The following is a 14,942-nucleotide window of genomic DNA, read 5'->3' as shown; positions in this document are numbered from 1 at the left end:
TAAATCACATCATCTTTGTTTTTAGATATGAAGTTGTATATGTTGTCACTTTGTGAAATGATATTTTTTTAAATTTTATTTTTATTTATTTTTTATTTTTTCATCCACTTGTACTATCAGTCCATCAGCAGCAATGGAGGCTGAACCTTTGACAATGCCAGTCACTAATGCTGGCTTAACATCAGAAAAATCATTAAACAAATGTTGGCTGAAGAACCAGAGACAGAAGCCAACAGGCAGTTTGTCAGCAAGTGACCACAAAGCCTTAACAGTTTTGTACTTTGAGAATAACTGGATAACTGCTAATGGATGTATGATGGTTTCTTTTCTGTATCTCATCTAATATGACAGTTGACTCTGAAAGGAGAAGGGATAAAGATGGTCTCAATTATGTCCGCATTGTGATGTGAGAGATTTTCAGTATTTTAGAAAACGGCTTCAGGAGGAAAGTGTTTTAGAATTGAAAACCTTGCAGACTAAGCACGCAGGTGGAATTATTGGGGAATAATTACTTCAGAAATCAAGACTTATGTTGCAGTTTTAAATTTAAATACAATCTAGGTGCTTCCTAAGAACATCTGCTGTGCCATCTTTCTGTTTAATTTATTCACCATGTTCAATATGTCATGGTACACATTGAGAGAAGTAACTATCAGAATATAATTATGTGGTGTGGATTAATAATTGACTATTAGTCTGTTTGTGTGTATATAGGGTATAAATGAGACTCATAGCTTTGGAGAAAGCTGTCGGTCCCTCATTTAGTCATTGCTGCTAATATTTACGTGACTGCACCAATATTTTGATGCAGTAAGACTAGAAATGTAAGACATACTAACAGTTAACATTATTACATAACGTTCTGCTAACAGGAGCTTTCAAACTTTAAAATCAGTTACATGGAGTGGCAAATTAAATGTTTTCCTTTAAGTGTTCATGAATTACTATGTTATTTCCATGTACCTACCAGCAGCTTGTTAGTGGCCTGTGCACCAGAATACAAAACGCAAAGCCCACAAATTATTTTTCTGTTTTCTATTATGGTTATATGCATCAAAGTCCATGTGGATCTAATTTTTATCACCAACGACCAATACATATTTAAGAAGTAAATAAGTGTAACAATTCAGAGATGTAGATGATTGTGCAATGTGTGGTTATCTACTTTGCACAATAAACTTATTGCTCTGAATGAGGTCGATCTTTAAATTACTGAGATGATGCATTCAACAGCAGTAAGTCCACTATTTGCTCTAAACTTTTAAAACATAATTTTGATTTCTTTGAGTCATTCTGGCATGAAATAACAATTCTTTGTATCATTTAACACAGTGGTTTAAACTTTATTTTCAGTAGTGTACATGTTAAATATTGTTACAGCCAAGAATGTCATAAAGGGAAATTGTGAATAAGTTTGAGGTATGCTGTTTTGTGTGACCTCAGTTTGCTTGATATTAATTAATGAGCAAACTGATAAAGAAATGAAATATAGTGATTAACATTTGTAATGTTCAATTTTATCTTCAAATGAAAATGTATAAGGGGTGTTCAAAAAGAAACGAGCCAGAGTCTGGAATGTGCAAACCGGTGACAGGACGGTAACATCGTGGCATGTGTAACAAGGTGTAGTTGCGACCAGATCGTGGAAGTTCACAACCCGTCGCTAGAGGGCCCGTGTGCATGTCACATGACTATACAGAGCTAGCAACAGCATGGATCAATCGTCCAACGCTGCCAGTCTGATGTTCTTCTTTGACCAAGATGGCCCCCTTCTGTTTCGCTTTCTGCAGCATGGGACAACAGTGAATGCCCAGCGTTACTTGCAAACCGTGACCACCATTTGCCAAGTGATCAAATGAAAATGACTAGGCAATCTCACCCATGGGGTCATTCTGCTCCACGACAATGCGAAGCTTCATACAGCCAACACAGTCATGGCGCTCCTGCAGAAATTCAAATTGGACATTCTCGGCCACCCTCCATAGAGTCCAGACCTCTTTCCCTGCGATTATGCTATTTTTGGTCCCCTTAAAAATGCTCTGAGGGGCAAACAATTCACCTCTGGCAACAATGTCTGACTGTACATGCAGACCTGGTTAACATTGCAGCCCCGGGAATTTTATGAGACAGCCATTAACCACATTGTGTCACAGTGGGACAAGTGTCTTAACAGCCAAGGTCCATACTTATAACATACAGGTACTGGTTTCTGTAATTATGCCTCTGGCTCATTTCTTTTTGAACGCCCCTTATATATCAAAGTAATTCTGTTGCGTTGTTTTCCCCTCATTTTCTTAAAAATTTTCTCTTCAAATGTGCAGGTGTGTCGTGGAATAGTGCCAGTCTACAGAGGACAGTGGAAGGTGTGACAGCTGTTTTGTTGTCTCTTAAGAAGTGTCCATTTATACGATACCAGAGTTCTTCCAGAATGGCCAAAAGACTAGCTGAAAAAATAAGGGTGAGTCATTAATTTTGTATGCAGGTTATCCATAGTGTGGGTGTCTGTAGCTCCTTCCTATGTTTCCTAGGTGATGGTGGAAGCAAAAAAGAAAACTTAGCATGAAAGGATATAAAACAGTAAGCATATGCTACTGCAGCATAAATGTTTTTGACGGTCCTAAATGTGAACTTGTGAATTAGATATGAGCTGTGAAATCATTCTAATCTGAGGGTCAAGTTCTTGACTGTAAGAAGAATGGACCTGTATTGCCACAGTTATTCCTTACCAGAAATCCCTTTCAATAATTGTCAAACGTGATGACCAGTCCTGAAGAACTGAGGTGAAAGCAATTCGCAAATAAAAATGGGTGACACTTATATTTGGCTATTTAAGCACTTCATTGTAATATGCTGGATTTATCATCTTTCTGTCTACTATATATTCGTTAAGGGGAGCTGGAACACCCTATCCCGAGAGTGTTAAATTAGTGGTTTGGCTTCCCTGTATTTCAGGAACCACTGTAGCCATTGTCATGAAACTTTTACAGGACATTAAACTGTTTGTTCTGAGTCTACTGAACTACAATAATTGCATTTCAGCCACTGCTTTCAGAAATAAAATTTTTTAATTACACGGTTAAAACTTTGCGTACTTTTTTTGGATGTTACCCTAAATAATTTTAATTATACATAACATTATGTTCTTCTTTTAGTTCAGTAGACTCAGGATATGTATGTTATTACTCCCTGAAAATTTGAATACTCTACTCAAAGTGCCCCCCATGAACCACGTACCTTGGCGTTGGTGGGGAGGCTTGCGTGCCTCAACGGTACAGATAGCCGTACCGTAGGTGCAACCACTATCGAGGGGTATCTGTTGAGAGGCCAGACAACGTGTGGTTCCTGAAGAGGGGCAACAGCCTTTTCAGTAGTTGCAGGGGCAACAGTCTGGATGATTGACTGATCTGGCCTTGTAACACTAACCAAAACAGCCTTGCTGTTCTGGTACTGCGAATGGCTGAAAGCAGGGGGAAACTACAGCCGTAATTTTTCCCGAGGGCATGCAGCTTTACTGTATGTATAAATGATGAAGGCGTCCTCTTGGGTAAAATATTCCGGAAGTAAATCAGTCCCCCATTTGGATCTCCGGGCGGGGACTACTCCACAGGACGTCGTTATCAGGAGAAAGAAAACTGGCGTTCTATGGATCGGAGCGTGGAATGTCAGATCCCTTAATCGGGCAGGTAGGTTAGAAAATTTAAAAAGGGAAATGGATAGGTTAAAGTTAGATATAGTGGGAATTAATGAAGTTCGGTGGCATGAGGAACAAGACTTTTGGTCAGGTGAATACAGGGTTATAAATACAAAATCAAATAGGGGTAATGCAGGAGTAGGTTTAATAATGAATAAAAAAAATAGGAATATGGCTAAGCTACTACAAACAGCGTAGTGAATGCATTATTGTGGCCAAGATAGACACGAAGCCCACAACTACTACAGTAGTACAAGTTTATATGCCAACCAGCTCTGCAGATGACGAAGAAATTGATGAAATGTTTGATGAGATAAAAGAAATTATTCAGATAGTGAAGGGAGATGAAAATTTAATAGTCATGGGTGACTGGAATTCAAGCGAAGGGAAAGGGAGAGAAGGAAACATAGTAGGTGAATATGGATTGGGGATAAGAAATGAAAGAGGAAGCCGCCTGGTAGAATCCTGCACAGAGCATAACTTAATCATAGCTAACACTTGGTTTAAGAATCATGAAAGAACGTTGTATACATGGAAGAACCCTGGAGATACTAAAAGGTATCAGATAGATTATATAATGGTAAGACAGAGATTAAGGAACCAGGTTTTAAATTGTAAGACATTTCCAGGGGCAGATGTGGACTCTGACCACAATCGTTTGGTTATGAACTGTAGATTAAAACTGAAGAAACTGCAAAAAGGTGGGAATTTAAGGAGATGGGACCTGGATAAACTGAAAGAACCAGAGGTTGTACAGAGTTTCAGGGAGAGCATAAGGGAACAATTGACAGGAATGGGGGAAAGAAATACAGTAGAAGAAGAATGGGTAACTTTGAGGGATGAAATAGTGAAGGCAGCACAGGATCAAATAGGTAAAAAGATGAGAGCTAGTAGAAACCCTTGGGTAACAGAAGAAATATTGAATTTAATTGATGAAAGGAGAAAATATAAAAAATGCAGTAAATGAATCAGGCAAAAAGGAATACAAACGTCTCAAAAATGATATCGACAGGAAGTGCAAAATGGCTAAGCAGGCAAAGCTAGAGGACAAATGTAAGGATGTAGAGGCTTGTCTCACTAGGGGTATAATAGATACTGCGTGCAGGAAACTTAAAGAGACCTTTGGAGAAAGGAGAACCACTTGCATGAATATCAAGAGCTTTGATGGAAACCCAGTTCTAAGCAAAGAAGGGAAGGCAGAAAGGTGGAAGGAGTATATAGACGGTCTATACAAGGGCGATGTACTTGAGGACAATATTATGGAAATGAAAGAGGATGTAGATGAAGATGAAATGGGAGATACGATACTGCGTGAAGAGTTTGACAGAGCACTGAAAGACCTGAGTCGAAACAAGGCCCCCGGAGTAGACAACATTCCATTAGAACTACTGACGGCCTTGGGAGAGCCAGTCCTGACAAAACTCTACCATCTGGTGAGCAAAATGTGTGAGACAGGTGAAATACCCTCAGACTTCAAGAAGAATATAATAATTCCAATCCCAAAGAAAGCAGGTGTTGACAGATGTGAAAATTACCGAACTGTCAGTTTAATAAGTCACAGCTGCAAAATACCAACGCGAATTCTTTACAGACAAATGGAAAAACTGATAGATGCTGACCTCGGGGAAGATCAGTTTGGATTTCGTAGAAATGTTGGAACACGTGAGGCAATACTGACCTTACGACTTATCTTAGAAGAAAGATTAAGGAAAGGCAAACCTACGTTTCTAGCATTTGTAGACGTAGAGAAAGCTTTTGACAATGTTGATTTCAAATTCTGTAGGTGGCAGGGGTAAAATATAGGGAGTGAAAGGCTATTTACAGTTTGTACAGAAAGCAGATGGCAATTATAAGAGTCGATAGGTATGAAAGGGAAGCAGTGGTTGGGAAGGGAGTGAGACAGGGTTGTAGCCTATCCCCGATGTTATTCAATCTGTATATTGAGCAAGCAATAAAGGAAACAAAAGAGAAGTTCGGAGTATGTATTAAAATCCATGGAGAAGAAATAAAAACTTTGAGGTTCGCCGATGACATTGTAATTCTGTCAGAGACAGCAAAGGACTTGGAAGAGCCGTTGAACGGAATGGACAGTGTCGTGAAAGGAGGATATAAGATGAACATCAACAAAAACAAAACGAGGATAATGGAATGTAGTCGAATTAAGTCGGGTGATGCTGAGGGAATTAGATTAGGAAATGAGACACTTAAAGTAGTAAAGGAGTTTTGCTATTTGGGGGAGCAAAATAACTGATGATGGTCGAAGTAGAGAGGATATAAAATGTAGACTGGCAGTGGCAAGGAAAGCGTTTCTGAAGAAGAAAAATTTGTTAACATCGAGTGTAGATTTAAGTGTCAGGAAGTTGTTTCTGAAAGTATATGTATGGAGTGTAGCCATGTATGGAAGTGAAACGTGGACGATAAATAGTTTAGACAAGAAGAGAATAGAAGCTTTCGAAATGTGGTGCTACAGAAGAATGCTGAAGATTAGGTACTGAATAGAATTGGGGAGAAGAGGAGCTTGTGGCACAACTTGACTAGAAGAGGGGATCGGTTGGTAGGACATGTTCTGAGACATCGAGGGATCACCAATTTAGTATTGGAGGGCAGCGTGGAGGGTAAAAATCGTAGAGGGAGACCAAGAGATGAATACACTAAGCAGATTCAGAAGGATGTAGGCTGCAGTAGGGAGATGAAGAAGCTTGCACAGGATAGAGTAGCATGGGGAGCTGCATCACACCAGTCTCAGGACTGAAGACCACAACAACAACAATACTCAAAGTGGTTTCTGAGCTTCTAAAGTTTCAAAATACTGTAACTCACTTAATATAAGCTTAATTATTTTTATTTTTAGTCACTCAGAAGCACCCAGCACCATACTGTATATCATCCTCTTGATCTTTTTCCAAGTTTTTCCTTCTTTCTGAACTCCTTAGTGGCCAACTGTGCTTCATACTCTACTTTATCGATGCAAACCTTGTCCGTCCGTTCACTGATGCAGTTTGCTCCAGGATTAATTCCCATATGCTGTAGCACTTTCACCCTACCAATGTTGCCATCATTAAAAACAATAACAGTATCACTGACCTCCCACCTTAGTGTCTTAATTCCAACAAAAACATTGCTTGGTAAGCGAGTTCATATAAGATTATTTAATAACTCATTGAGATTTTGAGTCTGACCATGCAGACACTTCTTCAGTAATTCAGGATTTGACAGGTCTCTGTAAATAGGTTTTGTGATATCCATGACTGCTGCTGTGATGGAATGTTTATGGCTGCATGAACTGTTTGAGTACTGAGCATTGCAGTAATTGCACCATGAATCAGGTCCAGGAGGGCAAATGTGGTGGACTGGTTTTTCATCGGTTGCCTGCTTCATTTTCAACAAATCCTAAGTATTATTTCTAATGGCCATCCCATAATACTGCTGTAGTTCATCAGTCATATTATCTGTCAGCCTGTCTCTTATGGTTTTACGATCAGGAAGTTTCTTGTCTCTCAAACTTTGTTTCAACTTCCTCAAGATGGTATCAATCCTCTTCTGGACATGACCTTTATAACTCAGCAACCCACAGCCTTCTATATAGAAAATTACAGATTTTATTAGATCTTGAAGTAATGCACATAAAAATTTTAACATTTTCAACCAGTGTAGATTATATTAAAAAAAAAAAAATACTTCCCATGTGAGTTTATAAGTGATGTATATATATAATTTTATTCGGAAAATTGCAAATTTTATAATGAGATAAAAATCCGAAAATGTGAAAAAAAATTTTTTTTTCTGTTCTAACTCCCCTTAAACTGATAGTAAACTAGGACAGTGAAAATTATTGTCATCTTAAATATATTGATTAGATACTTTCTGATTGTGGCAAGACTGACTGATACTTCAGTTTGAAAGTCCAGGTTGGAATATCAACAATATTATGAAAATGATGTGTTGCTACTCATCATAAAGATGACACGTTGCAGAAAGCCACACTGAAAATACTGTTACCCAATGAGCTTGTGGCCAAAGCTTTCTTCAGAAAGGAAAAGGAAAACACCTACACAATCACACAAACACCTACACAAGTGCACAAACAAGCACACCTCACACACACATGACCATATATGTGGCTCCAGCCACAAAACACCAGTATTGAACAAAAGGGGAAGGGATAGCAGGATGTGAATGGAGGGAGAGAAGTCAGGAAGTTGGCACTGCCTGCCGAGCATGGAGGGATTGATGGTGTCCGGATAAGGCTGCCAGGTGCAACCTTGGAGGCCTTGGGGTACAGGGGAGGGGGAGGGGGGAGGAGAGGGGGACCGGGAGACTGGGAGTGGAGAAGGAGAGGAACAGAGAAGAGAAAAAGACTGGTTGGTGCGTTAGTAGAGAGTTCACATCCTATCACCCTCAGTGTGTGCCGCTCTCTGCCAACCCATCCACCTGTCTTTTCCTCTCTCTGATTTTGAACTCTCAAGACACCAAAATCCAGTTATTGCTATCAGAGATTTTTAATGGAATTTAACAAATTCTGGTACCACATAAACCAGAATTCATGACTTTCATATCTTGGTCCTTACATGGTAGCAAGGACAGCACAGAAATGTCAACTCCTGGGATACAATGATAGAAACAAATTTTGGCAAACACATAAATGAACAGTTCACAGATCTGATGTGAGGTTAGAAATAATAGCCGCTGTGGGTAGAGTGCTAAAGTTTCTCAACTGGAGTCCAGCTTGGTATCCTTGACAGACAAGAGTCCATTTTTTATTGTACACCCAAAAACTTTGACACTGGCACTTTTTGCAGAGCTGTTGGTAATGAGGATGTCAAAGTAATTGAATTATTTAGTTGTACAATACCAGAACAACTTACTTGCAACAGGGAAATGCAAAATGCTTTTCGTTTTTCACTGAACAGTTACTCATTAATGATTCTTCATAGGCTCTCCTCCACTTGATGTGAAGCAGTTGACAGTTTTGTGTTTAGCTATCTTTTAGTGTAAGCAACTCATGCCATTGCTGCAGGCTGCAAAGTGCTGCATTGTACTAGAAGAACCTTAAATGTTGCAAAAATAGACATATTAGAACATAAAAACGTGAAGTTCAGTCTTCTGCCTATCAGCACATATTTACCCTTCGTAACCACATAAGAGAACAATGAATTTCACTCATTTCATGTGTTGTGTGGGTTTCATCCCAACTTTTATCAAGTGAGAATTCTATTCACACCAGCAGCTTCATTGCTGTGCACGTATCCAAGTGAACTTTACAGTATGCAGTGCTATTTTGTACTCTACACCAGCATGGAAAGTGCATTACTATTTAGTTACAGTATTCAGTTGTTGCTGTTTTGTGGTTTGATGCAGCTCTCAATTCTAGTATATCGTGTGCAAGCCCCTTCGTCTGCATAACTGTTGCAAACTGTGTCCATTTGAACGTGGATTCCCCCCTTAGTATCCCTCTATGATTTTTACCCTCCCACACTTCCTTCCATTTCCAATTTGAAGATTCCTTGATGCCTCAGGATGTGTCCTATCAACCAATCCCTTCTTTCATTCAAGTTGTGCCACAAATTTATTTTTTCATCAGTTTGTTTCAGTACTTCTTCATTTATTGTTCAGTGTACCCATCTAATTTTTAACTCTCCTGTAGCACCACATTTCAAAATCTTCTATTCTCCTCTTGTCTGAACTGCCGATTGTCCATGTTTCACTTACATACAGAGCTTCACCATCATGTTAACAAATTCCCCTTTCAAAAATGCTTGTCTTGTTATGGCCAGTCTGCATTTTATATCCTTTCTACTTAACCATCACCAATTGTTTTGCTGCCTAAATCGCAAAAATCAGCCACAAGTTTTAGTGTCTCATTCCCAGGTCTAATTCCCTCAGCACAGCTTAATTTTGTTGAACTCCACTCCATTACTATCCTTTTACCTTCGCAGATTTTTTTTTTGAAGACACTACCCATTCTGAAGATGAATCTCCAGAACTGGCTGAAATAAGGTAATATATTTTGAATATTTGACAGAACAAGCATGTTTTGGCTTACTGCCATTATCAAGTGATTTCTAGTTGAAAGTTAGCTACCTTTTTGCTTTTATAGCAATTTTTTTCTGCTGAGTTGTGCTAAGTATAATATTTTTCATACTTACAAAACATAAAAAACACAGCATCATAGTGAAGAAATGACAGAATATGGAACCGTCAAAATATCTTTCAAAAATGTATTTTTTATGTTTGTATTTTGACAGTTCTTTACTACTACAGCATCATAGTGAAGGAATGACATAATATGGAACTGTCAAAATAACTGTCAAAATGTAGTTTTTATGTTTTGTAACTAAAAAAAATATTACATTTACCACGGCATGACAGAAAGAGGTTACTACAAATGCAATATGGCCGTCACTTCCAACTAGAGTCACTTGATAATGACAGTAATCTGAAACATATGTTTTGTGTAAAATATTAAAAATATATTACCTAATTGCACCTAGTTTTGGAGCTTTCATTTTCATTATGGCTTATAATGATGTACAAGATGCTGTGAGCCCAGCAGAACGTAAATCTATCTATTCTGTTCAACTGCTCTACCACGTCCTTTGTTTTCTGTGACTGAATGACATTGCCAGATTGTATAAAATGGTGGATAGCCTACAAACCTGTCTCATTCCCTTCTCCACTACTGATTTCCTTGCACGTCCTTTCACTTTTGTAACTGCACTCTGCTTTCTGTGCAAGTTGTAAATAACCTTTCAATTCCTATATTTTATATGTGCTGCCTTTAGAATTTCAAATAGTGCATTCCAGACAATGTTGTCAAAATCTGTCTCTGTCTACAAATGCTATAAATGCAGATCTGCCTCTCTTCAACATATTTGCTAAGATAAGTCAAAGGGTCAGTATTGGCTTTCTTGTTTCTACGTTTCTTCAGAACCCAAACTGATCTTAACAAAAGGTGGCTTTTACGAAATTTCCATTCACCTGTAAATAATTTCAGTATTTTGAAACCATGACTTTTAGAAACTGATGGTTTGGTAGTATTAACACCTGGCAGCCCCAGCTCTCTGTGGGTTTGGAATCATTACAGACTTCCTGATGAGTATTTCCTGTCTTGTATATGTTGCATACCAGGTGGAATAATTTTGTAATGGCTGGCTACCCTAAGGATTTCAATAATTATGAGAGAATATTGTTTACTCCAGAGGCCTTCTTTCCACATAAGTCGTTCAGTGCTCTCAGTCTTTTTGCAATATCGTGCCTCCTATCTCATCTTCATCCGCTTCCTCTCCTCTTTCTATAACGTAACTGTCAAGTTTGTTTCCATTATATAGACACACTATATAATCATTTCACCTTTCAGCTTTTCATTCTATACTTAGTACTAGTGTGCCTTGTAACCTCTTGATATTGATACAGCTACTCTTATTTTCTCCAAAGGTCTCCTTAATTTTCCCATTGGCAGCCTCTATCTTTTCCCTAATTATTCATCCTTCTACAGCCCTACATTTGTTCTCTAGCCATTCCCGATTATCAGTACATTGTGATACGTAAAGTGGAAGAGGCAACATTACATGGTGGTAGAAGTGACATTATTTTATTTGTGGAGACTTGTCTAAACATTGTATTTTTTTGGTAGGGGAAAAAAATCAGCCTTTCTCAGAGGCTGTCTTATCATATGTGTTTAAGAGCACATGCCTCCAGTACATGTTGTTGTTGTTGTTGTTGTTGTTGTTGTTGTTGTGGTCTCCAGTCCTGAGACTAGTTTGATGCAGCTCTCCACCCTACTCTATCCTGTGCAAGCTTCTTCATCTCCCAGTACGTTCTGCAGCCTACATCCCTCTGAATCTGCTTACTGTATTCATCTCTTGGTCTCCCTCTATGATTTTTACCCTGCACGCTGCCCTCCAATACTAAATTGGTGATCCCTTGATGCCTCAGAACATGTCCTACCAACCGATCCCTTCTTCTAGTCAAGTTGTGCCACAAACTCCTCTTCTCCCCAGTCCTATTCAGTACCACCTCATTAGTTATGTGATCTACCCATCTAATCTTCAGCATTCTTCTGTAGCACCACATTTCGAAAGCTTCTATTCTCTTCTTGTCCAAACTAGTTATCGTCCATGTTTTACTTCCATACATGGCTACACTCCATACATTTACTTTCAGAAACGACTACCTGACACTTAAATCTATACTCGATGTTAACAAATTTCTCTTCTTCAGAAACGCTTTCCTTGCCATTGCCAATCTACATTTTATGTCCCCTCTACTTCGACCATCATCAGTTATTTTGCTCACCAAATAGCAAAACTCCTTTACTACTTCAAGTGTCTCATTTTCTAACATAATTCCCTCAGCATCATCCGACTTAATTCGACTACATTCCATTATCCTCGTTTTGTTGTTGTTGATGTTCATCTTATATCCTCCTTTCAAGACACTGTCCATTCCGTTCAACTGCTCTTCCAAGTCCTTTGCTATCTCTGACAGAATTACAATGTCATCGGCGAACCTCAAAGTTTTTATTTCTTCTCCATGGATTTTAATACATACTGCGAACTTTTCTTTTGTTTCCTTTACTGCTTGCTCAATATACAGATTGAATAACATCGGGGAGAGGCTACAACCCTGTCTCACTCCCTTCCCAACCACTGCTTCCCTTTCATGTCCCTCGACTCTTATAACTGCCATCTGGTTTCTGTACAAATTGTAAATAGCCTTTCGCTCCCTGTATTTTACCCCTGCCACCTTCAGAATTTGAAAGAGAGTATTCCAGTTAACGTTGTCAAAAGCTTTCTCTATGTCTACAAATGCTAGGAACGTAGGTTTGCCTTTTCTTAATCTAGCTTCTAAAATAAGTCGTAAGGTCAGTATTGCCTCACGTGTTCCCATATTTCTACAGAATCCAAACTGATCTTCCCCAAGGTCGGCTTCTACCAGTTTTTCCATCCGTCTGTAAAGAATTCACGGGTCGTATTTTGCAGCCGTGACTTATTAAACTGATAGTTCGGTAATTTTCACATCTGTCAACACCTGCTTTCTTTGGGATTGGAATTATTATATTCTGCTTGAAGTCTGAGGGTATTTCGCCCGTCTCACACATTTTGCTCACCAGATGGTAGAGTTTTGTCAGGACTGGCTCTCCCAAGGCTGTCAGTAGTTCTGATGGAATGTTGTCTACTCCCGAGCCTTGTTTCAACTTAGGTCTTTCAGTGCTCTATCAAACTCTTCACGCAGTATCGTATCTCCAATTTCATCTGCATCTACATCCTCTTCCATTTCTATAACATTGCCCTCAAGTACTTCGCCCTTGTATAGACCCTCTATATACTCCTTCCACCTTTCTGCATTCCCTTCTTTGCTTAGAACTGGGTTCCCATCTGAGCTCTTGATATTCATACAAGTCTTTCTCTTTTCTCCAAAGGTCTCTTTAATTTTCCTGTAGGCGGTATCTATCTTACCCCTAGTGAGATAAGCCTCTACATCCTTACATTTGTCCTCTAGCCATCCCTGCTTAGCTATTTTGCACTTCCTGTCAATCTCATTTTTGAGACGTTTGTATTCCTTTTTGCCTGCTTCATTTACTGCATTTTTATATTTTCTCCTTTCATCAATTAAATTCAATATTTCTTCTGTCATCCAAGGATTTCTACTAGCCCTCGTCTTTTTACCTACTTGATCCTCTGCTGCCTTCACTACTTCATCCCTCAGAGCTACCCATTCTTCTTCTACTGTATTTCTTTCCCCCATTCCTGTCAGTTGTTCCCTTATGCTCTCCCTGAAACTCTGTAAAACCTCTGGTTCTTTCAGTTTATCCAGGTCCCATCTCCTTAAATTCCCACCTTTTTGCAGTTCCTTCAGTTTTAATCTACAGTTCATAACCAATAGATTGTGGTCAGAATCCACATCTGCCCCTGGAAATGTCTTACAATTTAAAACCTGGTTCCTAAATCTCTGTCTTATCATTATATAATCTATCTGATACCTTTTAGTATCTCCAGGCTTCTTCCATCTATACAACCTTCTTTTAATGATTCTTGAACCAAGTGTTAGCTATGATTACGTTGTGCTCTGTGCAAAATTCCACCAGGCGGCTTCCTCTTTCATTTCGTAGCCCCAATCCATATTCACCTACTATGTTTCCTTCTCTCTCTTTTCCTACTACCGAATTCCAATCACCCATGACTATTAAATTTTCGTCTCCCTTCACTATCTGAATAATTTATTTTCTTTCATCATACATTTCTTCAATTTCTTCGTCATCTGCAGAGCTAGTTGGCATATAGACTTGTACTAATGTCGTAGGCGTGTGCTTCGTGTCTATCTTGGCCACAACAATGCTTTCGCTGTGCTTTTTGTAGTAGCTTACCCGCATTCCTATTGTTTATTCATTATTCAGCCTACTCCTGCGTTACCCCTATTTGATTTTGTATTTATAACCCTGTATTCACCTGACCAAAAGTCTTGTTCCTCATGCCACCGAACTTCACTAATTCCTACTGTATCCAACTTTAACCTATCCATTTCCCTTTTTAAATTTTCTAACGTATCTGCCCGATTAAGGGATCTGATATTCCATGCTCCGATCCATAGAACGTCAGTTTTCTTTCTCCTGATAACGACGTCCTGTGGAGTAGTCCCCGCCCGGAGATTCGAATGGGGGACTGATTTACCTTCGGAATATTTTACCCAAGAGGACGCCTTCATCATTTATCCATACAGTAAAGCTGCATGCCCTCGGGAAAAATTATGGCAGTAGTTTCCCCTTGCTTTCAACCGTTCACAGTACCAGCACAGCAAGGCGTTTTGGTTAGTGTTACAAGGCCAGATCAGTCAATCATCCAGACTGTTGCCACTGCAACTACTGAAAAGGCTGCTGCCCCTCTTCAGGAACCACACGTTGTCTGGCCTCTCAAGAGATACCCCTCCGTTGTGGTTGCACCTACGGTAAGGCTACCTGTATCGCTGAGGCACGCAAGCCTCCCCACTAACGACAAGGTCTATGGTTCATGGGGGGAGGGCCTCCAGTACATAAAATCCCAATACTATGGGCATACCACAATGTCTTACAAGGATCAAACCATTTGCATTGGGTTTCACACTTTACACTATATCATAAGACTGTGTGTGTACTGTCACAGTTGACTTCCTTTTTTTATGCAATTTTCATCTTTTGTTATGACTGGCTTCATGATGACCACATTATTTTTTTAAAAAAATGTGCTTAATGATGATTGACATATTGAAGTCTTTA

At 39.1% G+C, this 14,942-nt stretch overlaps 1 protein-coding gene across 1 annotated transcript in view; it reads left to right on the top strand.

Moving 5' to 3' along the window:
• LOC124804647 (vacuolar protein sorting-associated protein 45) overlaps positions 1-14,942 on the top strand; it is a 139,505-nt gene that overhangs the window by 30,641 nt on the left and 93,922 nt on the right. Inside the window, exon 4 of the mRNA XM_047264870.1 lies at positions 2,322-2,458. Within this exon, the coding sequence (XP_047120826.1) occupies positions 2,322-2,458 (137 nt within the window). The remainder of the gene's footprint in view (positions 1-2,321; positions 2,459-14,942) is intronic.

The sequence above is a fragment of the Schistocerca piceifrons genome, chromosome 7 (genome assembly GCF_021461385.2).
Source record: "Schistocerca piceifrons isolate TAMUIC-IGC-003096 chromosome 7, iqSchPice1.1, whole genome shotgun sequence".
Lineage (NCBI taxonomy): Eukaryota > Metazoa > Arthropoda > Insecta > Orthoptera > Acrididae > Schistocerca > Schistocerca piceifrons.
This window is presented reverse-complemented; position numbering and strand designations above follow the sequence as displayed.